Source organism: Mustela nivalis (assembly GCF_964662115.1).
Source record: "Mustela nivalis genome assembly, chromosome: 15".
NCBI classification, from domain to species: Eukaryota; Metazoa; Chordata; class Mammalia; order Carnivora; family Mustelidae; genus Mustela; species Mustela nivalis.
The window spans coordinates 10,107,986-10,133,991 of record NC_139034.1 but is presented as its reverse complement, the minus strand read 5'-3'; the positions used below and the strand labels follow the sequence as shown (position 1 = coordinate 10,133,991).

Sequence of the window (26,006 nt, the reverse complement as noted above, 5' to 3'; positions counted from 1 at the left end):
ACCAGGAGAGAGCACGAATAACCAACCTTTAGAATTCTTTCCTGGACTTCAGTGGGAACACCTTACCGTTGTAGTCAGTAAACTGCTCCATATTCCCTTTCTTAAATCCCGTTTTCAAATCTTAAATTCTCTTCCATCCCAAACTGTGGCTTCTATGGTTCCAGTACATCTAGAAGCCTCCAAACATTAAGGCCACTAACCCACAACATGCTAAGGTTTTGTCCTAAAGAAAGCACTCTAACATTTGTCAAGCAAACCAGGCGCTCGTTTTTTAAAAACACAGTTTACATATAAAAGTCTTGACAAATATTTGCCTTTGGAGAATTAACTCTCAGAAGGTTAAGTCTAATTTCTGGGCCCTAAAGGGGTAGTCCTTGAGCAAAGCATGATTATTCTTCCAAGAGTAAGATTATTCTCTTCCAAGAGAATCACATAATGTGATTATGTGGTCATAATGCGGTCATCAACCTTCAGATTTACAAGTTGCCTGCCTATTACACCTCACCGAAAGGAATCTCATTGTTTGATAAATACTATGCCCTAAATATACAGATCACACATGCCTTTCAATCCAATATGAACATCTCATCAAGGTGTTAATTACAGCGAGGTGGCAATGCACCAATTGAGAATGCTTTAAAGAGATGAGAGCAGGTCATTATATCTGATAAGAAATGTTGGCTGCTTTGTGAAATTTAAAGAGCAGGAGAAGAGTTGTAAAACATGTTACAAACAAAAGTTCTAGTCACTACTTCTATCAAAGCAAAGCAAGTTTAGGGAACAAATCAGAAAGTATTTACTGAAAAATAGTATTACTGTGTTAGACTGAATTGTCAGTATCATTATGTAAAAAATGCAACCTCTACTTCTGCACTAAATTCAACATACCAACCATTTGCATAAAGGACTTATTGACTTATTTCTAAACCAGGATCTCATTTCAACGTCAATTTGTGAGTTCCCATACTAGAATTATTTACCTTCTGACGCCTCTTCTCCTTCCTTTTGTCCTCTGTGTCCTGCAGCATTTTTTCTTTCCAAAGGTCAAAGAAATAGGAAGGATCAGTGTAGAACTTCAGCCCATCCTTTTTATCATCTCTGTAAATCAATGTATCACAAGTCGGGGGTGGGGAGAAGAGGCTGTTAGACATATTCCTGTGGGGTGAATATTCACTCTATTTAACTCAAGGGATGACAACATCTGCATCTACACATTCTCTCTGATCTCCTCATTTGAAGGAAAAAAAAAGGTGAACATGAAAGATTAGCAACTTTTTCTAGAATAATCACGTAAAAAGTACTCTGGCTAATTTAGACTTAAGTATAAAAGTGCCTCAAAATCACAATATGGCTCACAAACAATGATCTCTGATACCTCAATTATTTCAGGAAACATTCTGTTTATTCTAAGAGGGGCCATCTACAGAGATGAATGGGTTCTCAGTGTGTACGGTACTCACCTCTACTCTGGAGCTTATTAGGATAAAAATTAGTAAGTACGCTGTCCCTTTTTCTTTTTATTAGTAAGTATGCTGGCCCAACATCTACTCAATTCGGAAAGAAGCAAAAACTAGTTCCCAGCATACTAAGTGTGATGGGAGTGGAAGTAACTCACAAAGAGAATTCAATAGTGACACTGCTCTTTCAAGTCCTACCACAACCACTGTGGTCTAAAGACTATTTCAAGGATTTATATAATTATTCATCTATCATAAAACCAATGCAAATCCCAAGTTGTAATATAAATCAAAAGTAAAGCTCAAAATAATCATAACATGAACTAAATGTTCTCTAAGGCTAACGCTTTAAAAAAGGATCTGGCCTGTAGACTACCTTCAAAAGGAAGCAGAGCATTTACATTTCAAGTCAGGGTTTCAGTAAGTCATTTAAGGCCCAGAGAAAAGCAAAATGAGATGAGGCACAGTGAGATGAGTGTAAGAAAGAGTTTATGCCCCAACAGTAAATGCAAACTAACTGAAAGAGCCCAGGGGGAAATCCTGCCTGCCCTTCCCTGATGCTCCTGCTATGCCATGTTCTGGGAGCTTCTCGTCATCACAAACTATGGCCCAGGTTCCTCTGGGGGCTACTCTGGCCCAATCGATGGTCTGAAAATCTCTAAATGGCAAGTTGCTTTACACTTTCATCTATGATGACTTGAAATCCTTCTTTTTCCTTTCCAAATTTCCTAACTGATAGGAGACCTCCATTACAGAGATTTTATTAACAACATTACTGTGAAAAATAGAGTCTCCCAAAGATGCCAGCCCTTCCAAATGGAATGAAGATAGAGAAAAGCTCAACAGTAATTTGTTACAAAATTTAAGACATATAAAATGCATACTTTTTTTTTTTTTAAAGAGGGAGCTAATACTTTAATGAAGGCAGTAGCTCATGTCAGTGAGCAAATATTAATCTCAACATAAGAACATAAGCAGGAATGCCCGGTGTTGACAGCAACCAAATACTTCATTTTCAAGTCATGTTCTCATGTTCATATTAACACTGTCCTTAGTGTTTTATATACCTCAAATATTTATTGTCAAATAGTACATTTGAATTTTTAGCACTGTTACTCTTAAACACACTATTAAAGAGTTAAAGACATTTTTATTTTCTGTAAAACTGAATATACACATACAATATCTATGGAAGTTACTTCATTTTTTTAATAAAATTAAAAATTTTTCTATCACCACAAGTAGCTAATCATGATCTCAATTCATCAAAGATAAGTGGCCCACTGAGTTTTCTAAGCTTTTTCCTTTGGAACAGGATTATTTAGTGAGGTGTCTTAGGACAGTTTTAACAGGCCTGCCCTTGTGGCTTCTAGTGTTAAATAAATCTGAAATTGCCCCCCCAAATATGCCTATTGAATGAAAGTGAAATTGTAAGGTAAAACATCAGACTTACAATACTACTATTCATATAGATTATTAATTTTTAGATGAGTTTGCTAAAACTTCCAGAAAAGCATACATGTTTCATAGAAAACTGTGGCCCATCGGCCCTTTTCCATCATAGTTTCCATGGGATTTCTACTGTTTTTTTTTTTTTGAGAGAATCTTTCTGTCCATGCTTAAGAAAAGAATGTAGCTGGAACTGCTGCTTTATTAGCAGGGCTGCAATAGAAGGGGGTCCAAACATCTCCTTTGGATCCTGAGAACGAACAGGAATTCAGACCAAAAATACTCTGAGCACTCCTTGAGAAGGACCAAAGGCCCAAGATGGCGGCACCAGAAAGAGAGAACCCATTCAGTGGTAAAGGGAGTCTGTTACCCAGTGGAGCTAGTCCTGGGAGCCATCAGGACACCCTCTACCACACAGCTTGTGCTCATCAGAGGCTGAGGGAATGAGCTTACCTGGAGGGCAAAGGCGGGAGAAGAACAAGGTGTACGATGAAGGACAATAGAAGGCATATGGAAAAGGGAGATGGGAAAGAAGGTGACAAAATATGGAAGGAAAACACTAACGTGGTAAGAGGTAGGAGAGGTGTTTTTAACAAGTATTTTCAATTGCTTAATATTAACTTTTTCCACCACCGATTTTCCATTTTTTTTCTGTAAAGTCTGGTCCTGATACCGAGTCCTACCATTTTACAGTAACAGGTTAATTTGTTGACTGTATTATTCACTCTTTAAGAATCTCTAGGTGCAGCATGCATTTTTCTGAATTAAGTGACAAAAGTCTCTGCAGAGCTGAAATGCTGAGACAGGTATTTTGCTGCATGATAAATGAATTATGCAGTTCCTTTAAAACTGACTTTGAATATGAGGAACAACATAACCACACGCTACATTATACAATGTGTAATTTTATAATTACTTGGACTGTGGAACTTTTGAAAGTTGATATCCTGTAGTGACACTATTTAGAAAAAAGTCCCCCAGGTTGAGTTATATAGAAATATTTTAACTGTTCAGCAATGAGTGTCATTTGAGACATAATCATAAGTAGAATTTCTGATTCTAGAGTAACAAAATTCTACTTCAGATATCTACACACTCAGGTATCTACAAAAGTAGCTATCTACTATAGATATCTACCAAAGCTAACATTAGAGCTCACACTTCTCTGGGTGAGTTAATCTCTATTTTGAAATTCGAAACCTTTAACAATTCTGTACAAGGAACTGATTTCATTGTATATAATACCTGCAATTACTTTCAAAGTTTGAAAAAAATACGTCCACAGCACTGATCTCCTCTCTCAGCTTATCTAGACTAAAAAAGGCACTGGGAATGTATGAAGCCATACCTGTACGGTGTAAGAATATTCAGAGGAGGTGGCTTATCGCTCTGGTTGTAAATATCAGCAACAGGATTAGGAATGCTGTTCTTTGAAACCACCTGCTGGTCTTGGACTGTGGAACTTTTGAAAGCTTTTTTCATGTTGATATCCTGTAGTGACACTATTTAGAAAAAAGTCCCCCAGATTGAGTTATATAGAAACATTTTAACTGTTCAGCAATGAATATCATTTGAGACACAATCACAAGTAGGACTTATGATTCTAGAATAACAAAATCATGTGTATTCTGTTCACTTAAAACCACACTTAAATAGCATGTATATTCTTTCCCTCTTGTAAATAAAGCTGTCCTAAAAAATGAAGATGGATCACGTCTTTTCTCCTTCTGTAGTGATCTAATTATTTCTTTGAACCTAATATTAGAACATCATTCTTTATAATAGTGTTTTTCAGAAACCACACAGGAATAGAGTTGAGCATAACAGGTATGTAAATACAAAGGTTTGGGTATCCTGGAGGAAAAAAATATTCAGTTAATACCAGTTGAATATAATACATGTAAAAAATATGTCTGCAAAAAAAAAAAAATTGCAAATGTAAAAAACACATGAAGTTTTCCTGACACTGACATTAAGGAAAGATGGCAAGGTTTTTCAAAATATGTATAGTCCTAGAAATTAAGGAGCCAAATTTGAACTACACTCAGCGGTAAGGAAATCAGGGCTGATAATACTTACTTCTTGTGTCTGCGCAACACTTTACATCTCATGCATTAACTCATCTAACCTTGACAGACACTTTCTAATTGGGCAATGTGGTCCATTAACCCACCTGACCAACAGAGCTGAGAGTTGGGTATTAAGTAACTCTTCCAAGATCACCCAGCAAAAAAAGGCAAACTCAAAATAGAACAAAGATTTCCTAACTTGGTCACATGTTTTTTTTCTACTATAAAATCCATGCCAAAGACAGTAATCAGGTAAATCTTGATTGGATGGAATTTTAAGGATATGAGATACAGTGTAAAATCTTATGAACTCTAGTGTACAGATTAACCTTTTCAAGCACAAGGTTTATCACTGGTATTCCAATTACAAGATCCCACAAAGAAACTGAAGGAAGATGAGTAAATACTAAAAATCATTTGTGATACCAAGGTGAAAAATGAATGGCTGGCTTAAGATGTTAAAATTTCTTATCTGAATAGGCCAAATAGCTAGCCAAGGTTTTACTTTTTCAAATAAAATAAATCTTAAAAATCAGATTAAAGAATGTTCATAAGGGATATTAAAATTTCAATGCTCTACATTTTTGTCCAATTTCTAATTCATGAATTTAATATTGACCTTTGAAAAAGACCTGAACACTAGTAAATATATTTTTTTAAATGATGAGGGATGAATTCCCTAAAACACTACATTTAAAAAAGAAAAAAACTTCCATTTTTTTCATTAATACAACTATTTTAAGTCTAGTGGAAAAATCAGATATTAAGATCATTTTACTACAATAAGAGAAATCAAAACTACTACATAAAGGTAAAAATAATTGTTAATCTGAACATTTTTCTCAAAGAAATATGAAATGCTGTATATTGTACTTTATTTTTACATATTTTTTCTAGTGTAATCTCAGTCTCTCATCTAAAAGATACAGAAAGGGAAATCTTTAAAAAGGAATTGCTGAATTTTCATTTTATTGAAACTGTCTCAATTTCAGGGTCTATCCTCAAAATTATTACCAGTTACCTACACAGTACTTACCAGTATTAACTTCATTTTACAATCATGACGCCTAAAGGCCATCAGTAAATGCTATTTATTGAAACGGTAAATCGCAGATCACCATGATTATTTATAGGCATCAACCCCAACAAGGGTAGCAGGCAGATGCCTTCATGCCTTCCCTCAGTCACGCTGTGTAAGTAGTACCCTCCCTCTTATCTGGACCACATTTTTGGAGTGACTGTGACTTTTAAATAAGAAAGTATCTTTAAAAGAACCACCAATGACATAAACTAGGGTTTCTAATAGCAAAAATATTCAAAGAATCCTTTAAAACAAATACTATATGTGTATTTTTTTTAAAAAGAGTATTGAAGGCATCTATGAGGTAAACAAGATAAGACTCTTTAATTACTATCTTACCCAATACTGTGCCCCCCAACCCGCAATATTCTCCTAGAAAGGACAAGATGAAATATCAGCACACTACCCCAAGGAAAAAGCAGTGATTACACGGCAATTAATGACTACCGTCTTGTCAACATCACTTCTAGCTCATTGCTTTCATGCAATTACTTACCCTCTTCCACTGTTGAATCCAGCTGGGTAACTTTGACAGCAAGACGATCAATTCTGTCTTGAAGAGAATTTGCTCTGATGTAGAAGTTGTTAGCCTCATTAAACAGCTCACCAAATATGTCTTCAGCATGTTTGCCTAGAGAAGAAAATGAATGGAGAAGGCCATCTGTTAAGAAGTGCTGAAGCAGCCTTCACACGTTCTTGCTAATACCGATTACTGTCAACATGTGGGATTTTGTGCAAATGATTATAAAAATAAAGTGTCACAGTCAAGGGCCTTTAGAACTTTTGAAAATGTATTGTGAATATTAACATCTATCTGAAATTGACCCGAAGTTGTATGGTTTTAGAATACCCCGAAGAGTATAGAACTTTCATTTAATTGCTACATGAGCTATCACCAAGTTGTTTCCCATTAAACTTCTTTGGGGAAAAAATGACTCTCATTTTGCATAATTTACAAATAAATAGAATCTTGGGACCTTAACCTTCCTTTTACTTCCCAAGATAAAGAAATCATGTTGGTTTCTAAATTTGAGATTTTGCTTCATTCGCCATCAGAAACGTTAGATATCTTACGTTGTGCCTAACACTCTCCAACGGCATGAAACTGTTCTAATCTGTATTTTGAAATCTAAGGATACAGTACTGACTCTGGCACTCTCTAAAATCAGTATTTTGTATTCGGAGTTAAATTTTCTGTATGGATTCTTGAGAATGCCAGACATAACTACTCCCACTTTTCTTAAAATGTAATAAAAAAAATTTCTGAAAACGTAGGAGTAAGTACCTGCTTGGATTTCCAAATCCTAACATCATTCCTTTATTCATTCAACAAACACTTAATAACTGTCTATCCTGAGTGTGCAGGGCATATTTCCTCTGCCAGAAAGAACCACTTTTTTAAAAAGAGACCTTAATTTTAAGAACACATTCTAGTTCACAGCAAAACTGAGCAGAAAGCACAGAAAATTCCCATATACTTCCTACCCTCCATACCCTCCCCCACTATCAACCTCACACATTTGTTATTATGCATTTGTTATAACTGATAAACCCACACTGACATGTTATTACATGAAAAGTTCAGTTTCCATTAGAGTTCACTCTTGATGTTAAATGTTCTACAGATTTGGACCTATGTATAAAGACATGTATCCACCATTACAGTATCATACAAAATAGTCTCACTGATAAAAATTCTTTATGTTCCACATATTTATCACCCCCAAACCCCTGCCACCCACTGATTTTTTTAATGTCTCCATAGTTTTGCCTTTCCTAGAATGTCATGCAGTAGAAATCATAATTAATTATAATTAACCATATTCACTTAGTAATATGCATTTCAGGTTCCTTCACAGCAAGACAGCTTGCTTTTTAGTGTTGAATAACGTCGCACTGTCTGGATGGACTAGTTTGATTACCCATTTACCTACTGAAGGACATCGTGGTTGCTTCCAGTGTTTGGTGGTGATGAATAAACATCTGTGTGCGGGTTTTTAGGTGGACATGAGTTTTCAACTCACTTGGGTAAACACCAAGGGGCAAGGCTGCCAGATTATATAGTAAGAGTATGTTAATTTTTTTTCTTATAAGATTTTATTTGACACAGAGAGAGAGATCAAAAGTAGGCAAAGAGAGAGAAGCAGTCCCCTGCTGAGCAGAGAGCCCGATATAGGGCTCCATCCCAGGACCCTGGGATCATGACCTGAGCTGAAGGCAGAGGCCTTAACCTACTGAGCCACCTAGGCACCCCAAGTATGTTAATTTTTATAAGAAACGAATTGTCTTCCGAAGTGGCTGTACCATTTTGCATTCCCACCAGCAACATATGAGAGTTCCTATTGCTCCACACATTCATCAGCATTTGGTGTTGTCGGTTTTCTGGATTTTAGCCTTTCTGAAAGGTGTGAAGTGGTTATCTCATTTTAATTTGCATTTCCCTGATGACAGATGAGGTTAAATATGTTTTCATATGCTCTGTGCCTGCCATCTGTACATCTTCTTTGGGGAGAGGTCTGTTCAGGTCTTTTGCCCGTTTTAAAAATTTTCTTAGTAATGAATTTTAAGCAGTCTTAGTATATTATGGGTAACAGTTTTTATCAGATTATGTCTTCTGCAAATATCTTCTCCCATTCTGTGGCCTGTCTTATTCTCTTGACAGTATCTTTCACAGAGCCCAAGTTTTTAATTTTAATGAGGCCTAGCTTATCAATTTTTTCTTTCATTATGATGCCTTTCTTTGGTGTTGTATCTAAAAAGTCACCACCACTCCGAAGGTCAGCTAGATTTTGTCCCATGTTACCTTCCAGGAGATTTATAGTTTTATATTTAGGACTATGCTCCATTTTGAGTTAATTTTGGGAAAGGATTTAAGGTCTGTGTGTAAACTACCATTTATTTGCATTTCTACCAGTTTATCACCCAAATGAGAAGAGAACCTAAATCTTCTGGAAAGAATACTTAAAGCAAGAATCACTATGACATTTTCACAGTGCTTTATAATTTATACAGTGCTCTGATATCCACTTTCCAGACAGCTATAATTCACAACATGGCAAACTGTGAGAGTAAAAACCATACCCTGCTAAGTGTCGCAGTCCAGCCCTAGAACAATGCCTCCTGACAAACGCCTGTTCAATGAATGCACCAGCTCATGAGGTCAACAGTGAGTTACTGCGTTCATTTTCGAGGTGACTAACCTGACCATTGTAAGGTGATCTGTCCAAATCTCATGGCTAGTCTGTGGCAGTAAGAGATGAAACAAAACTCTGGTCTTCTAACTTCTAATCCCTTGCTTTTATTATCATATACTTCCCTGAACTTCCTTGTCTAGAAATTAGCAACTTCCATGAATTATTTCATTGTTAACTACCTGTTTAATTAATGAAATGGACTGAAATACTGTTTCTTAAATGATCACCCCAAGACAATGGATGAGCATTTCTTCTGAATCTAAAAGCAATATAATTTCATAAATTCTCATGGTATAACTTTTTTTTTTTTTAAGATTTTATGTATTTACTTGACAGAGATCACAAGTAGTCAGAGAGGCAGGCAGAGAGAGAGGAGGAAGCAGACTACCTGGTAGGCAGAGAGCCCGATACGGGGCTCGATCCCAGGACCCTGAGATCATGACCTGAGCCGAAGGCAGAGGCTTTAACCCACTGAGCCACCCAGACACCCCTCATGGTATAACTGTCTTAACAAGAGGAGCTTTCTCTAAAAAAAATGAAAACAATAAAGAAAGCAATAAAAACATCTTGTATCTAAAAAGACATCCCTCCTGCCAAAACCGGAAGGGGGATCCCCAAGACTACTGATTTCAGCAAAGCAGTAAATTGTTTCTCTGTAAGTCTGGTTATCTATTGTATGGTCCTCTGAAGTCACTTAAAATTCTGCCAACAGTTTCCACTCCCACAATAGATAAAGCAGTTTCCAAAAAGGCAAAGGAATAAAATAAAGTCTTCACACAAATCATATGTTTTTCAACTCTGTTAACTAGATGTGGTATCCAGAATTAATGTTTGTTCACTGGCTTATAAACTTTTTCCCCAGTGTTGGACTTGTGTTTCTAATTAGCTCATGAACACCTCCATGTTGATATCCTATAAGAATCTCAAATAGGAATTCCAATAGGAATTCATTTTCACGTTAACTCAACCCTGCATCCCTGTGTGGAAAGGCATCAACCAACCTGAAATGAAGCCCAAGCAGAAATGCAGTCATCAGTGGCTGCTGCCTCCCCCTAAAGCTCATGGAACACCAATGGCACCTGTCTCTCCCCAGCACCCCTGAGCTCACACCCTCCCTGTTTCCCTCCTGCATGACATAGATCAACAGCTTTGGCTTTTTTTGCTTTCAGGTTCACCTCCCACCCTCAAATCTGTTCATCACACTGCTACCAAATGATCTTTCTTTCTTTCTTTCTTTCCTTCTTTTTTTTATATTTATTTGACAGACAGAGACCTCAAGTAGGTTGACAGGCAGGCAGAGGGAGAGAGGAAGAAGCAGGCTCCCCGCTGAGCAGAGAGCCCGATGTGAGGCTCGATCCCAGGACCCTGGGATCATGACATGAGCCGAAGGCAGAGGCTTTAACCCACTGAGCCACCCAGGCGCCCCCCAAATGATCTTTCTTAAAGGAAGACCTGACTCTCCCTCCTACTCAAATTCTTTATTGCTCCCTATCATTTTCAAGCTCAAATCTAGGCCTCTGAGAAGGACGCGGAAGGCCCTGTGCACCTCACTTCTGCGCAGTCAGAAGTTTGTGCTCCAGTCAAAATGAACTATTTGCAATGTCTAAACCCGTTCCCCTTTCCCACAGATTCCGCTCCTGGTCTGCACTTTCAAAAATCCCTTCCATCCCTTCCACACTCAGAATAGAAGTCGAAGGCCATAGGAGGCTTACAAAGTGATTTAACTTCCTTTACCCTGCTGGCCTCAGCAACTATCACCCTCTCCCTTGCATATTCCACTCCACCTACACTGTCTCCTTGCTCCTTCTCAGACATGCCAATCATTCTCGCTTCTGGTCGGGCGTATTCCTGTTCCTTCTCCTTGGACTGTTTTGTCCCAGAGACTCACAGGGTTTGGTCCCTCACATCATCCAGATCTATACCCAAATGGGACCTTCTGAGACACCTCTAGCAACCTTAGCTAAAAGTGCCAGCACCTCACCACACACATGCACACAAATGTCCCCCATCCTCACCCACCCACTTATTTTTCTCCTTGGCACTTACCACCATGCTGTCATTGTACACTTTACTTACTCATCTTGTCTCCTGTCTGTCTCCTTTTATGAGACTGTATGATCTAAGAGGACAAGGACTCTCTTCGGTTCTGTGCACTGCTTTATCAATCCCCAAGGTCTAGGACATGCCTGGCTTATAGTAGGTGCTCAAAAAGATTGTGGAATCAATGAATAAAAATGCATTAGCTTCAAATCAATCCTTCAGGATGCAGGTAGGGGTCTATAAGATCAGATGCCTCTCTCTGTGTTCCCACAATACCCTAAGTATACCTCAGTCGCAGGACTCTTCACATAACTAAATGTTGTCTTTGTGTAAGTTCTCTGAGAGTATAAGCGATGTCTTTTATCTCTGTATTGTCTGTGCTGGGTTAGTGCTCAGAGAGTATCTCCTCAATAAAAAACATATGATCTCTTTTCAGTGCTTTCTTGTTAACAAGTACACAACCAACAAATCCTCCCAGCCCAAGTAAGTTTGGAAAACACTGGGCTGTAAAGATTAAACATGCTTCTATGCCTTGGGATATCTCAAATCTTTAATACGCTATGTGCAATAGGACCCTACTAGAGACCATCTAGCATACCATGTGTTCAAACTGACAAGGCCTGGAAACACCTGGTAACATCCTTTGGAACTACTGTTTCATGACACCCATTTAGTAGAATGACTGCCCCTTCAGTTGGATGACCTGGAGACAAGAGTACCACGTTCCAAACAGTTTATATCCAAGACTATCAGTTGTTTATTTTAAGTATCAGTCACGGTCAAAATGTAACCAACTAATTTTTCTCTACTTGCAGATTCAGTTTAAAAGACATATTCCCATCCATATCCCCCCCTAGGAAAAAATCCTTTCCCTTCCCCTTCGATTATGCAGAAATCTGATTAATAGGGGCAGCATATATCACCAAGAATATGGGAGTATACACCATCCCCTCTTGCAACAGCAGCTACTGTTGAGAACACACTCTGCTAAATGCTGTGCGAGTTGAAAGGGATCAATAACACGTGTCCTTTACCTTCAATGCTTAAAATTAACCCTATTTGAAGGGGGGGGGGGGAAAGCATGCAACTGACACTATATTTCTATAGGAAATGCTCAATTTGTAAAAAAGGAAGCAGAAATTAAGGACTCATACTTAATCTTTTGCCAGCTGCTATAAGTGACTAAAGAAAATGGAAGAAATTATATTTTCCTGATGAACAAGAATAAAATGTTACAAATTACAGTATTCCGCATTGCAAATAGCAACTTATTTGAAAGGCTTAATTTTACTCACTCTTTCAATGGCAAGTCCATTAATAGCTAAACTAAAATAATTCTGAATTGAATTAAAAAAACCATGCTGAGGTAAGCACAATTTACTCATTCTTTACTGACAAAGGATCCACTTATGGCATTATTAGTACCATTATCAACTTATGTCCAAGTATGTCAGGTTGAGAGGCAAGCCTCTAAACTGCCAAAGCATTCAAAATTATGCCTGGATCTTCAATTTTATTTAAAAGTGAAGATTTACTGGAAACAACCACTGTGTCTGACAGGAGTCCTTTCTGTAGAACAAGAAACTAGTCATAACAAGGTCCTTCAGAAATTTTAACAGACACATCTAGCACCTAGATCTTGATTTGTTGAGATTTTAGTTTTTCATTCTCCTCTAAAAGTAACAAGGCTCCCTGGAAAAAGGACTGATTCCACAGCTGAGGGTGGAAAAGTACAACATGAGCTTAGGGTACTTGGCTGTGCTTTTCTAGAAAAGTCCAAAAGCGCTCAGAGAGTGGCAGATACATGTCACAAAGGACACAGGAACCAGGCCAGAAGGGCTCCCACTGGCCTAATCAGGAAAAATGTAAGCATCAAATTAAATTATAAAGATAATGGATTAGAACCCACAGAGGGGCGCCTGGGTGGCTCAGTGGGTTAAGCGTCTGTCTTCAGCTCAGGTCATGATATCAGGTTTCTGGGATCAAGCCCTGCATCAGGCTCTCTGCTCAGCAGGAAGCCTGCTTCCCTCTCTCTCTGCCTACTTGTGATCTGTCTCTGTCAAAAAAATAAATAAAAATCTAAAAAAAAAAAAAAAAAAAAAAAAAAAGAACCAAATGTTACCGTGACTAAAAATAATACATGACTGAAGTCACCATGGGCAGTACTGGGACAGGCAGAGACTATGTGGTTTGAGAAGAAATGCACAGAGGAAAAGGTGTCATTACTCTGTCATAGTCCTGACAATATCCTAAGTCTAATCATGAGGAAATACCAGAAGACCCAGACCAAGACATTCCAGAAAATAAACAGGTCCCTTTTAAAATGTCAAGTTATAAAGTCAAAGAAAGATTGAGAAACTGTTCCAGATTAAAGAATAGAGTTAAGTATATATGTATTTACTAAACATAAAATGCGTAATATTAAAAATACAAAATAGTAAACATATATTAAATATATACGTGTATGTGCGTATAGGAGAAAGGAGGGCAGGAGGAAGAGTCTCTGAGAAAAAAAAATGTGGTAAAATAATATGCACATGAAAGTCTGAGAATTCTCTCCTGGTTTTGACCTTTTTATAAGTCTAAAATCATTTTAAAATAAGAAAGTTAAAAAAAAACCTTTATTATAGTGTTTATTATAGTAAAGTCCAATTACCATTCAATTCCATAAAACAGCAAGTTATAATTATTGGGCCCCAGGTTTTTTTCCCCCTTTTTAAAGTTTTTTTTTTTTTTCTACCATGAAAGCAATCCATGCTTATTAGAAGAAACACAGAAAACACAGGAAGCTAAACAATAGGGAAAATGGACTAAAGTCCAGTCCAAGACATCCACCACTAACATTCTGATTTCTTTTGTCTTCGTTATGTTTATGAGTATAATAGCAATATATGTGAGTATAAAAGCAATATATGCACGTGGCAGAAAATCTGGAAAACTCAGAAAAATAAAAAGTAAGAAATGTCACCCAGAGTTAACCACACTGAACTTTTTTGTATACTTCTTTAACAATATTCTTTCTAGCATTTTGTAAGAACTAAGAAAACAGAGGATGATTATTAAGCATATTCAGTTTGCTCAGCAAATATTTAATAAGCACGCACTGTGCACTGGGTGGCATCCTAGCTGCTTGAAGAAACCCAGCAGTGAACACAGCCACAAAGCTTATGTTCTTCACAGACAACAGATGAGCAGATAATGTCACGTGATGCCAAGAGCTATGAAGAAAAGAAGACAGTGAGGGAACAGAGAGGCGCAGGAATTGGGTGGTACACAGGTGGTCACAAAAGGCCGGGAAACCATGTAGATATCTCAGGGAGGAACCCTCCAGGCAGAAGGCAGAAACCCGGTTGGTGTGGGAAGGCAGCCTCCAGGAGGTCAGTACGGCTGGAACCCAGTGAATGGAGGGAAAAGTGGTTAGAAGAAAGCGGGCAAATTCCTTCCCTGTGGAGTGGGGTGATGAAAAGAGCAGGGAGACCAGACAGGAGGCGGCTGCTGAACAGAGATGTGGTAGTGGCTCAGAGGAGAACAGGAGCCACAGAAGGGCCAACAGCTTTGATACACAGGTGGAAGATATCCAGTATGAGAGAGAGAAGACACAAACAAGAGCTGGAAGAGGAGAGAGCTCCCGTGGGGTAACAGGGAAGAGGGGGAAGAAAGAATTCAGGTGTAGAGTGTGAGGCGCGTATTAGAAATCCAAGCGCAGCTCTCTTGGAGGCAGTAGTATCCACAAGTTTGAAATCTTGGGGAGAGGAGAAACAGAAGACGTATATCAGCTCAAAGATGGCGTTTCGAGCCATGGGACTGGATGAGATCACCCAGTGAACGGAAGAAGGCAGAGAAGAGTGTCAATGACCAAGCCTTGGAGCACTCCCACGTGCAGAGGTTGGGAAGATCATCAAAGGAGACTAAGAAGGAATAGCCTGTGAGGGAGGAGAAACACCAGAGGGTGCCGGCCCAGAAGCCAAGTAAAGAAATGTTCCCCAGACCTGCGACTCAGCACCGGACTTGGCCATGGGGAAGTCAGTCCCCAGTAATGCTGACAAGCACAAATTTTAAGAGTGGATGGGACAAAACTTTAATGGGGATAAGAGAAAATGAAGAAGGTACAGGCAGTGAGGGCATGAACGTTCGTTCACGGTATTCTGCGGTGAAGGGGAGCAAGAAATGGGGAAACTGGTAGAGGATGGTCTGGACTTGAAGTCCGGAGATTTCTCCATATACTAATCCGTGGTAGGTATAATGGAGAAGGAGTGGGGGTGGAGATGATGCAGAAAAGAGGGAGCGTGAACACAGTCCTGGAGTGAGCATGAGGATGTGGGGTCCCGTGTTTTTGACAGAAGCATCATCGCTCACCACTTTAAAGGAGGGTGAGCAGTACACATTGGTACAGAACTTATCAGTGGACTGATCTGGCAGAAGGAGATGTCTGCTTCCCCTCTGACTGCCTTTCTTTTCCCAGCGAAATAAGAAGGAAGTCATCAGCTCAGGGGGAAAATCTGAGGTGGAAAGAAAGATATGAAATAGGCACTCCAAGGGCAGGAAAACTAATTAACAAAGGAATTACAGCAGGATTGCCGAGCAACCCTGAGAGCTCACCTGAGGAATGTGCTCATGATTTTAAATCTCTCTTCTTTTCTCACTTAAGCATTTAAAGATACAAATTTCCCTCTAAGCACTTCTTTAAGTAAATCCCACAAATACATGGTTCATTATCACACATTAGAAATAGTTTCTAATTTCCTTTTTTATTTCTTCTTTGACCCAAGGATTATTTTAAAAGATATTGCTTCGTTTTCCAATATGTCAGAATTATCTAAAAAGATTATTATAATTACTGTCTCATTACCAACATCCTCTTTATGATATCAATCTTTCAAACACATTATTTTATGGCTGGGCTTATGTTCATCTTGGTGAACATTCCATGGGAACACTAAAAGAATGAATATTCTATAATTTAGGAGTTCAGTGTTCTATTAAGGTCAATTAAATCAGACTGGTTAGTAGTGTTGTTCAAGCCATCTATATTCTTACAGATTTTTGTCTGTTTATTTTTATCAGTCACTGGAGGTTTTTGTTAAAATCTGCCAATGCAATTCTGCGATGTCTATTTCTCCTTTTTGGTTCTATTTCTATTTTGTATTCTTTTAAGTTAAAATTTTAAATGGTGAGTTCTTAACAAATGAACTCCTCCCACTATGGAACCTCCTTCTTTATTATAGTATACTTGACATTAACATAGCCATATCAGCTTGCTTATGTTTGATGCTTACATGGTATCTATTTTACATTCTTTCCTTTAAATCTCGATCTATATCCTTAAAAATGCGTGTATTTTAGTCTTGCTTTTTTACCTAACCTGATAAGCTCTGCCTTAAATTTTAAGTGAGTGTTCAAAATGTTTCCATTTAACATAATTCTTGATAGGGCTAGGTTTAATTCTATCACCTGGGCATTGCTCTTCCATTTGTCCTTTCTGTTCTTTGTTCCTTTCTTCTTCCTTTCCTGCCTTCTTCTGGAAAATCAAATGATTATCTTAGGATTCCATTTTCCCTCCTCTATATGTTACCTTAGAGGTTATTAGAAATTAAAATGTGCATTCTGCATTCATCATGATATACTTTCAAATAATATACTATTTCATAAAACAAAGTAAAACACAGTATCATTCCATTTACCCCCCACCATCCTTACAGCTCTCACTGCCATATATTCTACTTTCACACAGGGTATGAACTCTGATACATTTTGAATAGACAGCAGGCTTCTCAACAAATAGCTATACATACACAATTTTTAATGAGCCTTTATATTTACTCCCATTTTTTCTTTTTCTCTTGCTCTTCATTCCTTCTTGCTGATCCAGGCTACTATCTGGTATCTTTTTCCTTCAGCCTCGAGAATTTTTCTAGCATGTTTTAGTAATGCAGATCTCCTGGAGACTTAATTCTCTGGGATTTTGACTGAATAAAATAAAAATATGTCTCCTTCATTTTCATTCCACTTCATTTCATCCATATTTCATTTTGGGTCTTGTTTCTGAAGAGAATCAGTGGTCATTCTGAACACTGTGCCCATCCTGTATGTAATTTCCCCCTCTTGCTTATCATTTTCTCTTTAACTTCTTCTTTTAGTAATATTACTATGAGGTGACTAAATGGGATCTTGTTTCATTTACACTTCTTGAAATTTGATGAGCTTCTTGAACCCTTTGGTTGATAACCACTACCAATACTCAAAAGTTCTCATCCATTATTTCTTCTGGCTTATTCTTGCTCTACCTTCTCCTGGGACTCCAATTACCTACATATTAGACCCTTTGATATTGTCCCACATTTTGGGCTCTCTCTTCTTTTCTTTCTCATTTTCTCTTGCAAATTAGTTTGAATAATTTCTATTGGCTCATCTCCAAGCTACTCCTCGAAGTTCAAGGGTCTGCCGTTGGGCCCACCAAGTGAGCTCCTTTCTTTCTGTTACTGGGATTTTCAGTTCTATTTTTTTTTTTTCCTCTTTAGTTTCCATTTCTCTTTGAAATTCCCTATTTCTTCATGTATGCCATTCACCTTTTTTACTCTGTCCTCCAATGTGTTTTTTTAATGCTTTCTTAGAATTTCAATATCTCTGCTGACATGACCCATCTATTTCTTGAACGTTGTCTACTTTTTCCATTAGTGTCCCTGACATATTCACCACAGCTATTTTTTTTTTAAAGGATTTTATTTAGTTATCTGAAAGAGAGAAAGAGATCACAGTAGGCAGAGAGGCAGGCAGAAGGAGAGGGGGAAGTAGGTTCCCTGCTGAGCAGAAAGCCTGATGTGGGGCTCGATCCCAGAACCCTGAGATCATGACCTGAGCCGAAGGCAGAGGCTTAACCCACTGAGCCACCCAGGCACCCCCACCATACCTATTTTAAATTCCTGGTCTGATAATTCCAACATCCCTACTACATCTGACTTTGGTTCTGATGCTTTACTCTGTCTCTTCAAACCGTGTTTTTCACTTTTTAATTTTTCTGTTGAAAGCCAGACATGCTGTACTGGATAAAAGGAACTTGGATGTGTAGGCCTTTAGTGACGTGTTGGGAAGGTGTGGCAGGAAGGAATGTGTTCTGGAGTCCTATGACCTTTTTTCCCAGGTGTCCTGAGGTATAACTGACAAAACTGTGTATATTTAAAGTGTACAATGTGATGATTTGACATATATATAGGTTGTGATATATATGTATGTAGGTTGTGACATGATTACTGTAATTGGGTTAACTTACATACCATCACCTCATATACTCTGTGTGTGTGTGTGCATGTGTGTGAACTCAAGATCTACTTTTAGCAAATTTCAAATGTACAATACAGTATTTTTAATTATGGTCACCATGCAGTTATTCATCTATAACTGAAAGCTTGTATCTTCTGAACAGCATCTTCCCTCCCTCATAGCCCTCACCTGGTAATAACCATTCTATGTCTTAGTTCTCTGTGTTCAAATTACTTTTTTAAAAGATTCCACACATAAATGAGTTCATACAGTACTCTCTGTATGGCTTATTTCACTTACCGTAAAGTCCCTGAACACATCCATGTTGCAAATGGCAGGGTTTCCTTCTTTCTCAAGGCTGAACCATATTCCATTGTATATTCCATATATTCTAGATCTTCCTTGGCCCTTCATCTATCTATGGTGGTGCTATGATCTACTCTCAGTGAGCCTAGGTCCCTGGGTCTCACACCCCTCCCCTTAGATGAGAAAGGAAGGCAGAAGGGGCTGGAGTAGCTCTTTTCCTGCCCCCCCCCCCCGGGGGGGGCTTGGTCAGGCTCTGGTAAAACCCAACGACCTTCGGCTCCAGTGAAACAGTTTCCTTTGAGGGCAGGCACTAAGGAAACACAGAACGCTCTGGTTATATTTCAAAATGGCTTTTCTTCCCCTCTCTCTGAGGGAAGCACTGTGAGAACTTGGTAGGACTCTTGACAGTAAAACTCACAGAAGTGTGGGAGCGCCCACTAAGAATGGACCCCCTAGAGCTTTTCACTCTCAAACTTGTTCTCACTGAGCCCCCAGTAATCCACTAGTCTAAATTTGGGGGCAGTGGTCTGAATTATGACCTCAGTTCTCTGAAGGATCTAAGAAAAGCTGTTAGGTTTTCAATTTGATCAGTTTTTTTCTTGCTGTAGGACCAGGAATGATTTCTAAGCTCCTTATATGTCAGACTGGAAACTGGAGGTCCCCTTCAATATATTTTTCATTGCTATTTTAAAGTACTTATCTGCTACTCCAAAACTGGGGTCATCTGTGGGTCTTGCTTCTATCAACTGCTTTTTTTTTTTTATATATAATTTTTTATTTTTTATAAACATATATTTTTATCCCCAGGGGTACAGGTCTGTGAATCACCAGGTTTACACACTTCACAGCACTCACCAAAACACATACCCTCCCCAATGTCCATAACCCCACCCCCTTCTCCCAAACCCCCTCCCCCCAGCAACCCTCAGTTTGTTTTGTGAGATTAAGAGTCACTTATGGTTTGTCTCCCTCCCAATCCCATCTTCTTTCATTTATTCTTCTTTTTCTCTTCATTCTGAGTCACATTTTGGAGTGCCTGGGTTGAGTGTCCAACTTCTTGATTTCGGCTCAGGTCATGATCTCGGGATCTGGAGACTGAGCCCTGATTCAGGCTCCACAGTCAGTGTGGAATCTGCTTGAGATTTTCTCCTTCTGCCCTCCCGCCCCCCCGCCCCGCACGCTTGTGTGCTCTTTCTCTTTCTCAAAATAAATCTTAAAAAAAAAAATAAAAATTATGAGTCACATTTTTCTCCTTTTCTTCATGTCTTACAGTTTTATTTTTTCACTGAACAATGTATCTAGAAGAATAGTAGAGATTGAGGTAGAGAATGTTTAGTCCTATGGCATATGCTTTACAGAAGACAACTACTTTAGATTGCTGATAGTATCAATTATGTTCCTAATGTGGGAGTGAGCACAGTAAAGTTTTAGAATATTAAGAACCTCTGAACCTCTAAAATCTTTCCTCGAAGTTTTTAGATGGTCTACTTTAGTAACACTGTAAATCAAAACGATTAGAAAAACATCTATAAATTGCATAAACCTATGTAGTCATGAAATAGGAAGAATAGAGAGGATAAACCAAATAACTAAACATTCAGATGTGGCTGACTCTCCAACTCGTGCTGTTATGAATTATTCTACATTTAAATTCTGCTATGTAGAGATCCACCCAGGAAAAGGAGAAATGAAAAACAACCTCACTCATATTTACTTTTATAATGCCCTCAAGGAAGTATTTCTGATATTCCAGGTCAAAGGACGGGTCAAGAAAGTGCTTGCATTCCCAATACTTCTGCCTTTTTGGGGAGGGGGCTCTTATATTTGCCTCCAACTTGCTGACAGGACCTTTATCTTATAGTTTCCTATGTAACATACTTACCTCGCTTCACTGGCTTTCTATTTTAGTCCACAAGAAATGCAAGCATTTATCTCAGTTTGAAGCATTAAAATTTTAAAATTCTTACTGTTTCTTCCAGTCTACTTCTTTCCAGATACAGCAATATATTTTCTTTAAACATCCCCTTTTAACCCAGCCTTAAACTGCAAGGAAATGTACTTGTGATCTATTTCCTACGCATACACTGAGTTTGAATATCTCCCCTTCCTCCCACAAATCCCATTTGGCTAAAAACATCTTAGAAATCTATTCACGGCATGCCTTCAAAATACTTAGCTCTCTATTCTGAGTAGAACAGCACTTGGTATAATCAATTAATACAACTGCAAATTTTAGACCTGATTAGGTAACAGCAAATGTGAGCAAGTCCTTAAGGTAGTATTTTTATATTGACCTGTCATTTAGTGTCATGGGAAACAGTACGTATGATAAGGAGTATTAGCAAAAATATTAATCCTTTTTTTAAAAATCTTTGAGAAGAAAACACAGCTCCTTTCTTATTCATGCAATTACCTAAAACAGAAAATAACAGAAAAATAGATTTTGTAACAATTTTTTATTTTTTAAAAAGATGATATTTATTTATTTAAGAGAGAGAGCAAGCATTCACACACACCCGAGAATCTCGCAAGTTCCCTACTAGCTCAGAGCCCGACACAGGGCTCGATCTCATGACCTGGACTGAAAGCAAGAGTCTGACGCTGAACTGACTGAGCCACCCAGGGACCCTGTAACAACTGTTTTAAAGGAAAGACATATTTAAAATTAATGGGAGTCTCAGAATTTTTTTTAAATACCAAAAGAACCAGAGATGTATGTAGTGGTTTAATCAAGAATATTTATGATAGTGTTCCCCAACCCCCAAACAAGGAAACAATTTATACATCTAACAGTAGGAAAATGGTTACATAATTATGGTATATCTTTATAATAATCTCTAGCTATTAAAAATTGTATCTTAGATGAATCAACAAAGATGCTTACTATATTGAATACAGGCTACAAAAACATATGTATAATAAGAGATCATTTTTATAATGGTATATATAAAGCATTACAGATTATCTTCTCTCATTAGTGAAAATTTTGTAACTTTTCTCCTTTGTGTTTTCCTGTGCTTTTAAAGTTCTTTATACTATCTCAATACCATCTAATATGAGCCAAAACCTTGGGGGTGGGAGGGGAGACCCCTTTCTTTGTGAATCTTGGGAGCCTTCATAAGGGGGTAGGAGAGAAAGACCACTATAATCTAAGAACAAAGAGGAAAGTAGTAAAAAACACCCTAGAGGTATTAAAGAGGACGTATGTCATCCTTGGCACAAAAGTCCTATGTTCCCATGTTGTTGTAGTTCAAGGTTTCTTTTTTATTTTAGAGAGAGAGAGCAAGTATGAGTGGGTACAGGGGCGGGGCAGAGAGGCGGAAGGGGGAGAGAATCCACAAGCAGACTCCCTGCTGAGCATCAAGACCTGAGTGGAAACCAAGAGTCATTGCTTAACCCACTGAGCCACCCAGGGGCCTTCCATGTTCTTTTCTTCAACAAATTATATAAAAATTACATTATAATATCAGTAGGAATTTGACTGCAAGATACTGTAATTTTAATTGAGCAATGAGCTGATAGGAAGAAGAGTACTCAGATTAATCCAGGAAAATGATGAAAAAGTACTCTTGATGTAAGAGTAATTGCTACACTAAACTGTCATTTGAAGAAAAAAATCAGTATTTCATAGCTAGAAAACCAAATAAAGTATTACTAACCACAATTTTTTTTAAAAAATGGCTTCCCTGTCCCCCTCCCACTCCTCAGATCAAGCCTATTACAAGTTAGGATTATGCAGCGCCTGGGTGGCTTAGTGGGTTAAGCATCTGCCTCTGGCTCAGGTCATGATCCCAGGGTCCTGGGATTGAGCTCCGCATCAAGCTCCCTACTCAGCAGGGCGTCTGTGTCTCCCTCTCCCTCTGTGCTCTCTCTCTTTGTCCCTCTTTCTCTCAAATAAGTAAATAAAATCTTTAAAAAAAAAATTAGGAACATGCAAAAAAAATCTGAAAATTACAAGACTTATTTTTTATTTTATTGGAGAAAGCTTTAGTCCTTTAGTTATGAGGCTGCTCAAGTTATAAATTTCCTCTTTCATTTCTATGACTGTTCTTAAATTCATTACAATAATCAGTATTTTCTCACTGAAAAGATTTCAATTCCCTGAAAAGCCTGGTAAGAATCTCACCCTTTCAAGTTGAACATCTCATCTGGACATAATGGGAACATGGTACCTCCAAATTCCCCAAAAGTTATGTTGAGTTCTAGGGGTTACAGAGATCTATTTGGTATCTGAGACCAGATTCTCCTCTTCATTACAAAGTCACTTGCACCCGCACAACACTGAACTGCCCCTAGAGATGTGGCAAGGATCGAATGAACTGGTGAATCAGGGCCTTGATGGCTAAGTCTTCCTTTTTGGAATAGCAAAGAAATTCCTGTGGCCTCCTGGTCTATTCTTCCTCCTTGGACTTAGCAGAGAACCAGTACCCCTGGACCATCACAGAAGGTCTCCCAGGGCAAGTCTCTGCTGCTCAGGCAGATATGATTTGGTCAAAGCAAATCCTTCAAGTTCCCAGGCTATCTGCCCAGAAGGCCTTTTAGATGAAGTCCAGCTTCTCTCTGTACTGCTCATGCAAAGTTCAGATGGTGTGCGTCACCCACTCCAAATCTGGGGAGTGGAGGTATGGAGGGTGGTGCGAATGGCATGTGGGAGAGTCCGCAGGGAAATGGAGAAGATTGAGGTGGTCCGCTTTTATCTGGACCTACTGCATAATGGTTAGATACTAAAAGGAGTAAAAAAATACTGTTTTGACTTTACCTTGGGAATTAATACTCAGTAAAAGAAGACTCTTCTTTAGAAGATGTTTAATATGACAGATACATGCATTGCTAAAACGTCACTTTAAAAATACCTGATGAATGACTACAAAATTTTAAAAAAACCACAAAAACATTTTTAAAATTCTAATTCTTCCCAACAATTACAGATCATAAAAATATCAGATCAAAAAATATTTCCTGTAATGCAAGCTGGTGCAGCTACTCTGGAAAACAGTATGGAGTTTCCTCAAAAAGTTGACAACAGAGCTACCCAATGATCCAGCAATCACACTACTGGGTATTTACCCTAAATATACAGATGTAGTGATCCGAAGGGGCACCTGCATCTCAATATTTATAGCAGGAATGTCCATAAGAGCCAAACTATGGAAAAAGCATAGATGTCCATCAACAGACGAACGGATGAGGAAGATGTGGTATAAGTATATGCAAAAATCTACTTATATTTTTTACTCAGCCATCAAAAATGAAATCTTCCCATTTGCAATGACATGGATGGAACCAGAGGGTGTTATGCTAAGTGAAATTAAATCAATCAGAGAAAGACAATTATCACATGATTTCACTGATACGAGGAATTCAAGAAACAAGAGAATAGGATCACCAGGAAAGGGAGGGAAAATTGAAACAAGACGAAACCACAGAGGTAGACAAACCATAACAGACTCTTAATCTCAGGAAACAAACTGAGAGTTGCTGGGGAGAGGTAGAGGGAAGGATAGGGTGGCTGCATTATGGACACTGGGGAGGGTATGTGCTATGGTGAGCACTGTGAATTGTGGAAGACTGATAATCACAGATCTGTACCCCTGGGGCAAATAATATGTTATATGTTAATAAAAAACCTCCTGTAATATATTTTGACTCAGTGGAAAGCCCCCACAAAACATAAAGATTCACCCCAAATGGAACATTTTTACAATGTGAGTGCCGTAGCATGTCATAGTATATTTCCTGTTTTATGACCACATTGATGTCAATTATATATGCTTTTTAAAACTCTAAGTAGGCACCGAACTGATTTGTTGTATGCTGTACCTAGAAGGGCACCAAGTGAATAATCACTCATGAATGAATCACTGGTTACCAAAAGTATGTTATTCTAATAAGTAATATTAGAATAAGTAATAAGTGTTATTCTAGTAAGTTGTTCTAATAAGTAACTAAGTATATTGGTTTCTTACAATTACATCCTTGGCATCCATATCACTCTACTCCTCTTTCTGTAAGTCCCTTTGGGCTGCAGGCACAGATCACACAAAGGACAGGAAGAAAGGAGGTTTGCTTTGCGGACCCCCGAGCTGCTCCCGGAATGGGAGGGGAAGCCCTCCTGCACCGGTCCAGGGACCAGGTCTCTCTTCCCCCTTCCACACCTCGTGCTCTCTCTCACCCTCAGCTCCTGTCTCTACCTGCACACTCCTTCGCCTTCTGCGAGCTGCCTTCCTCCGCCTTCTCTTACACTCTGCCCACAACCCCCCCCACCCCCCCTACCCCCCCTTCGGCCTGCAGGGGGCCATCAGTCCTTCAGTCCTGGACGATGACGTTTCAGCAGCAGATCCCATAACAAACCCACAAATTGTGTGTCTTAATTCAAGCTTCCTGCCAGCACAGCACTGGCCCAGCTCATCTTTTCAATCCAAATACATGGTATCCCATTCTACAGTTCACATCTCTAGTGCATGCTCATCCATGCTCTCTGGAGGGATTCCTAGCATCTTGTTTTAAAGCTCCCCCAGTGATCTAACGGAGGCAGGGTTGAGACCCACTGGGGCAGCCTCACTAAGGTCTTTGAGGCCAGTGCCCATCCCTGGGCCACTTATGAGGCAGAGTGGGTTAGGTGGACGCAGGGAAACCAAGGCTGGGTGGTACATTAGTTTCCTATTGCTGCTTCTCTTTGTTGTGTCAAATGACCACAAATTTAGTGGCTTAAAATAACACATGTAAATTATCTCACAGTTCCAGAAATTAGAAGTCTGAAATGGCGGGCCCAGGGGTGGTTCAGGGGGTTAAGCATCTGCCTTTGGCTCATGTACTGGGATCGAGCCCCACACTGGGCTCCCTGCTCTGTGGGGAGTATGCTTCTCTCTCTCCCTCTGCTGCTCACCCTACTTGTACTTACACTCTTGCTCTCTCTCCTACTCTGTCAAATAAATAAATAAAATCTTAAAAAAAAAAAAAGTCTGAAATGGATTCCTCTGGGTTAAATCAAAGTTTTGGCAGAGCTGTGTTCCTCCTGGAGGCTCCAAAGGAAAATGCATTTCCTCGTCCCTTTCCACTTTCCAGAAGTGGTCTGCATTCCTTGGCCTGTAGTCTCTTCTTCCATCTTCAAAGCCAGCAACGGTGGATTGAGCCTCACATCACATCATCCTGA

The 26,006-nt window shown here is 38.8% G+C and overlaps 1 protein-coding gene across 2 annotated transcripts in view; it reads right to left on the bottom strand.

Moving 5' to 3' along the window:
* The window catches only part of WASF3 (WASP family member 3), a 129,545-nt gene that overhangs the window by 15,702 nt on the left and 87,837 nt on the right, over positions 1 to 26,006 (bottom strand). For both annotated transcript variants that reach the window (XM_082700205.1, XM_082700204.1), the window contains exons 4-6: positions 6,553 to 6,687; positions 4,255 to 4,408; positions 981 to 1,098 (exon numbers count right to left, since the gene is read on the bottom strand). In XM_082700205.1, the coding sequence (XP_082556331.1) occupies positions 981 to 1,098; positions 4,255 to 4,408; positions 6,553 to 6,687 (407 nt within the window). The remainder of the gene's footprint in view (positions 1 to 980; positions 1,099 to 4,254; positions 4,409 to 6,552; positions 6,688 to 26,006) is intronic.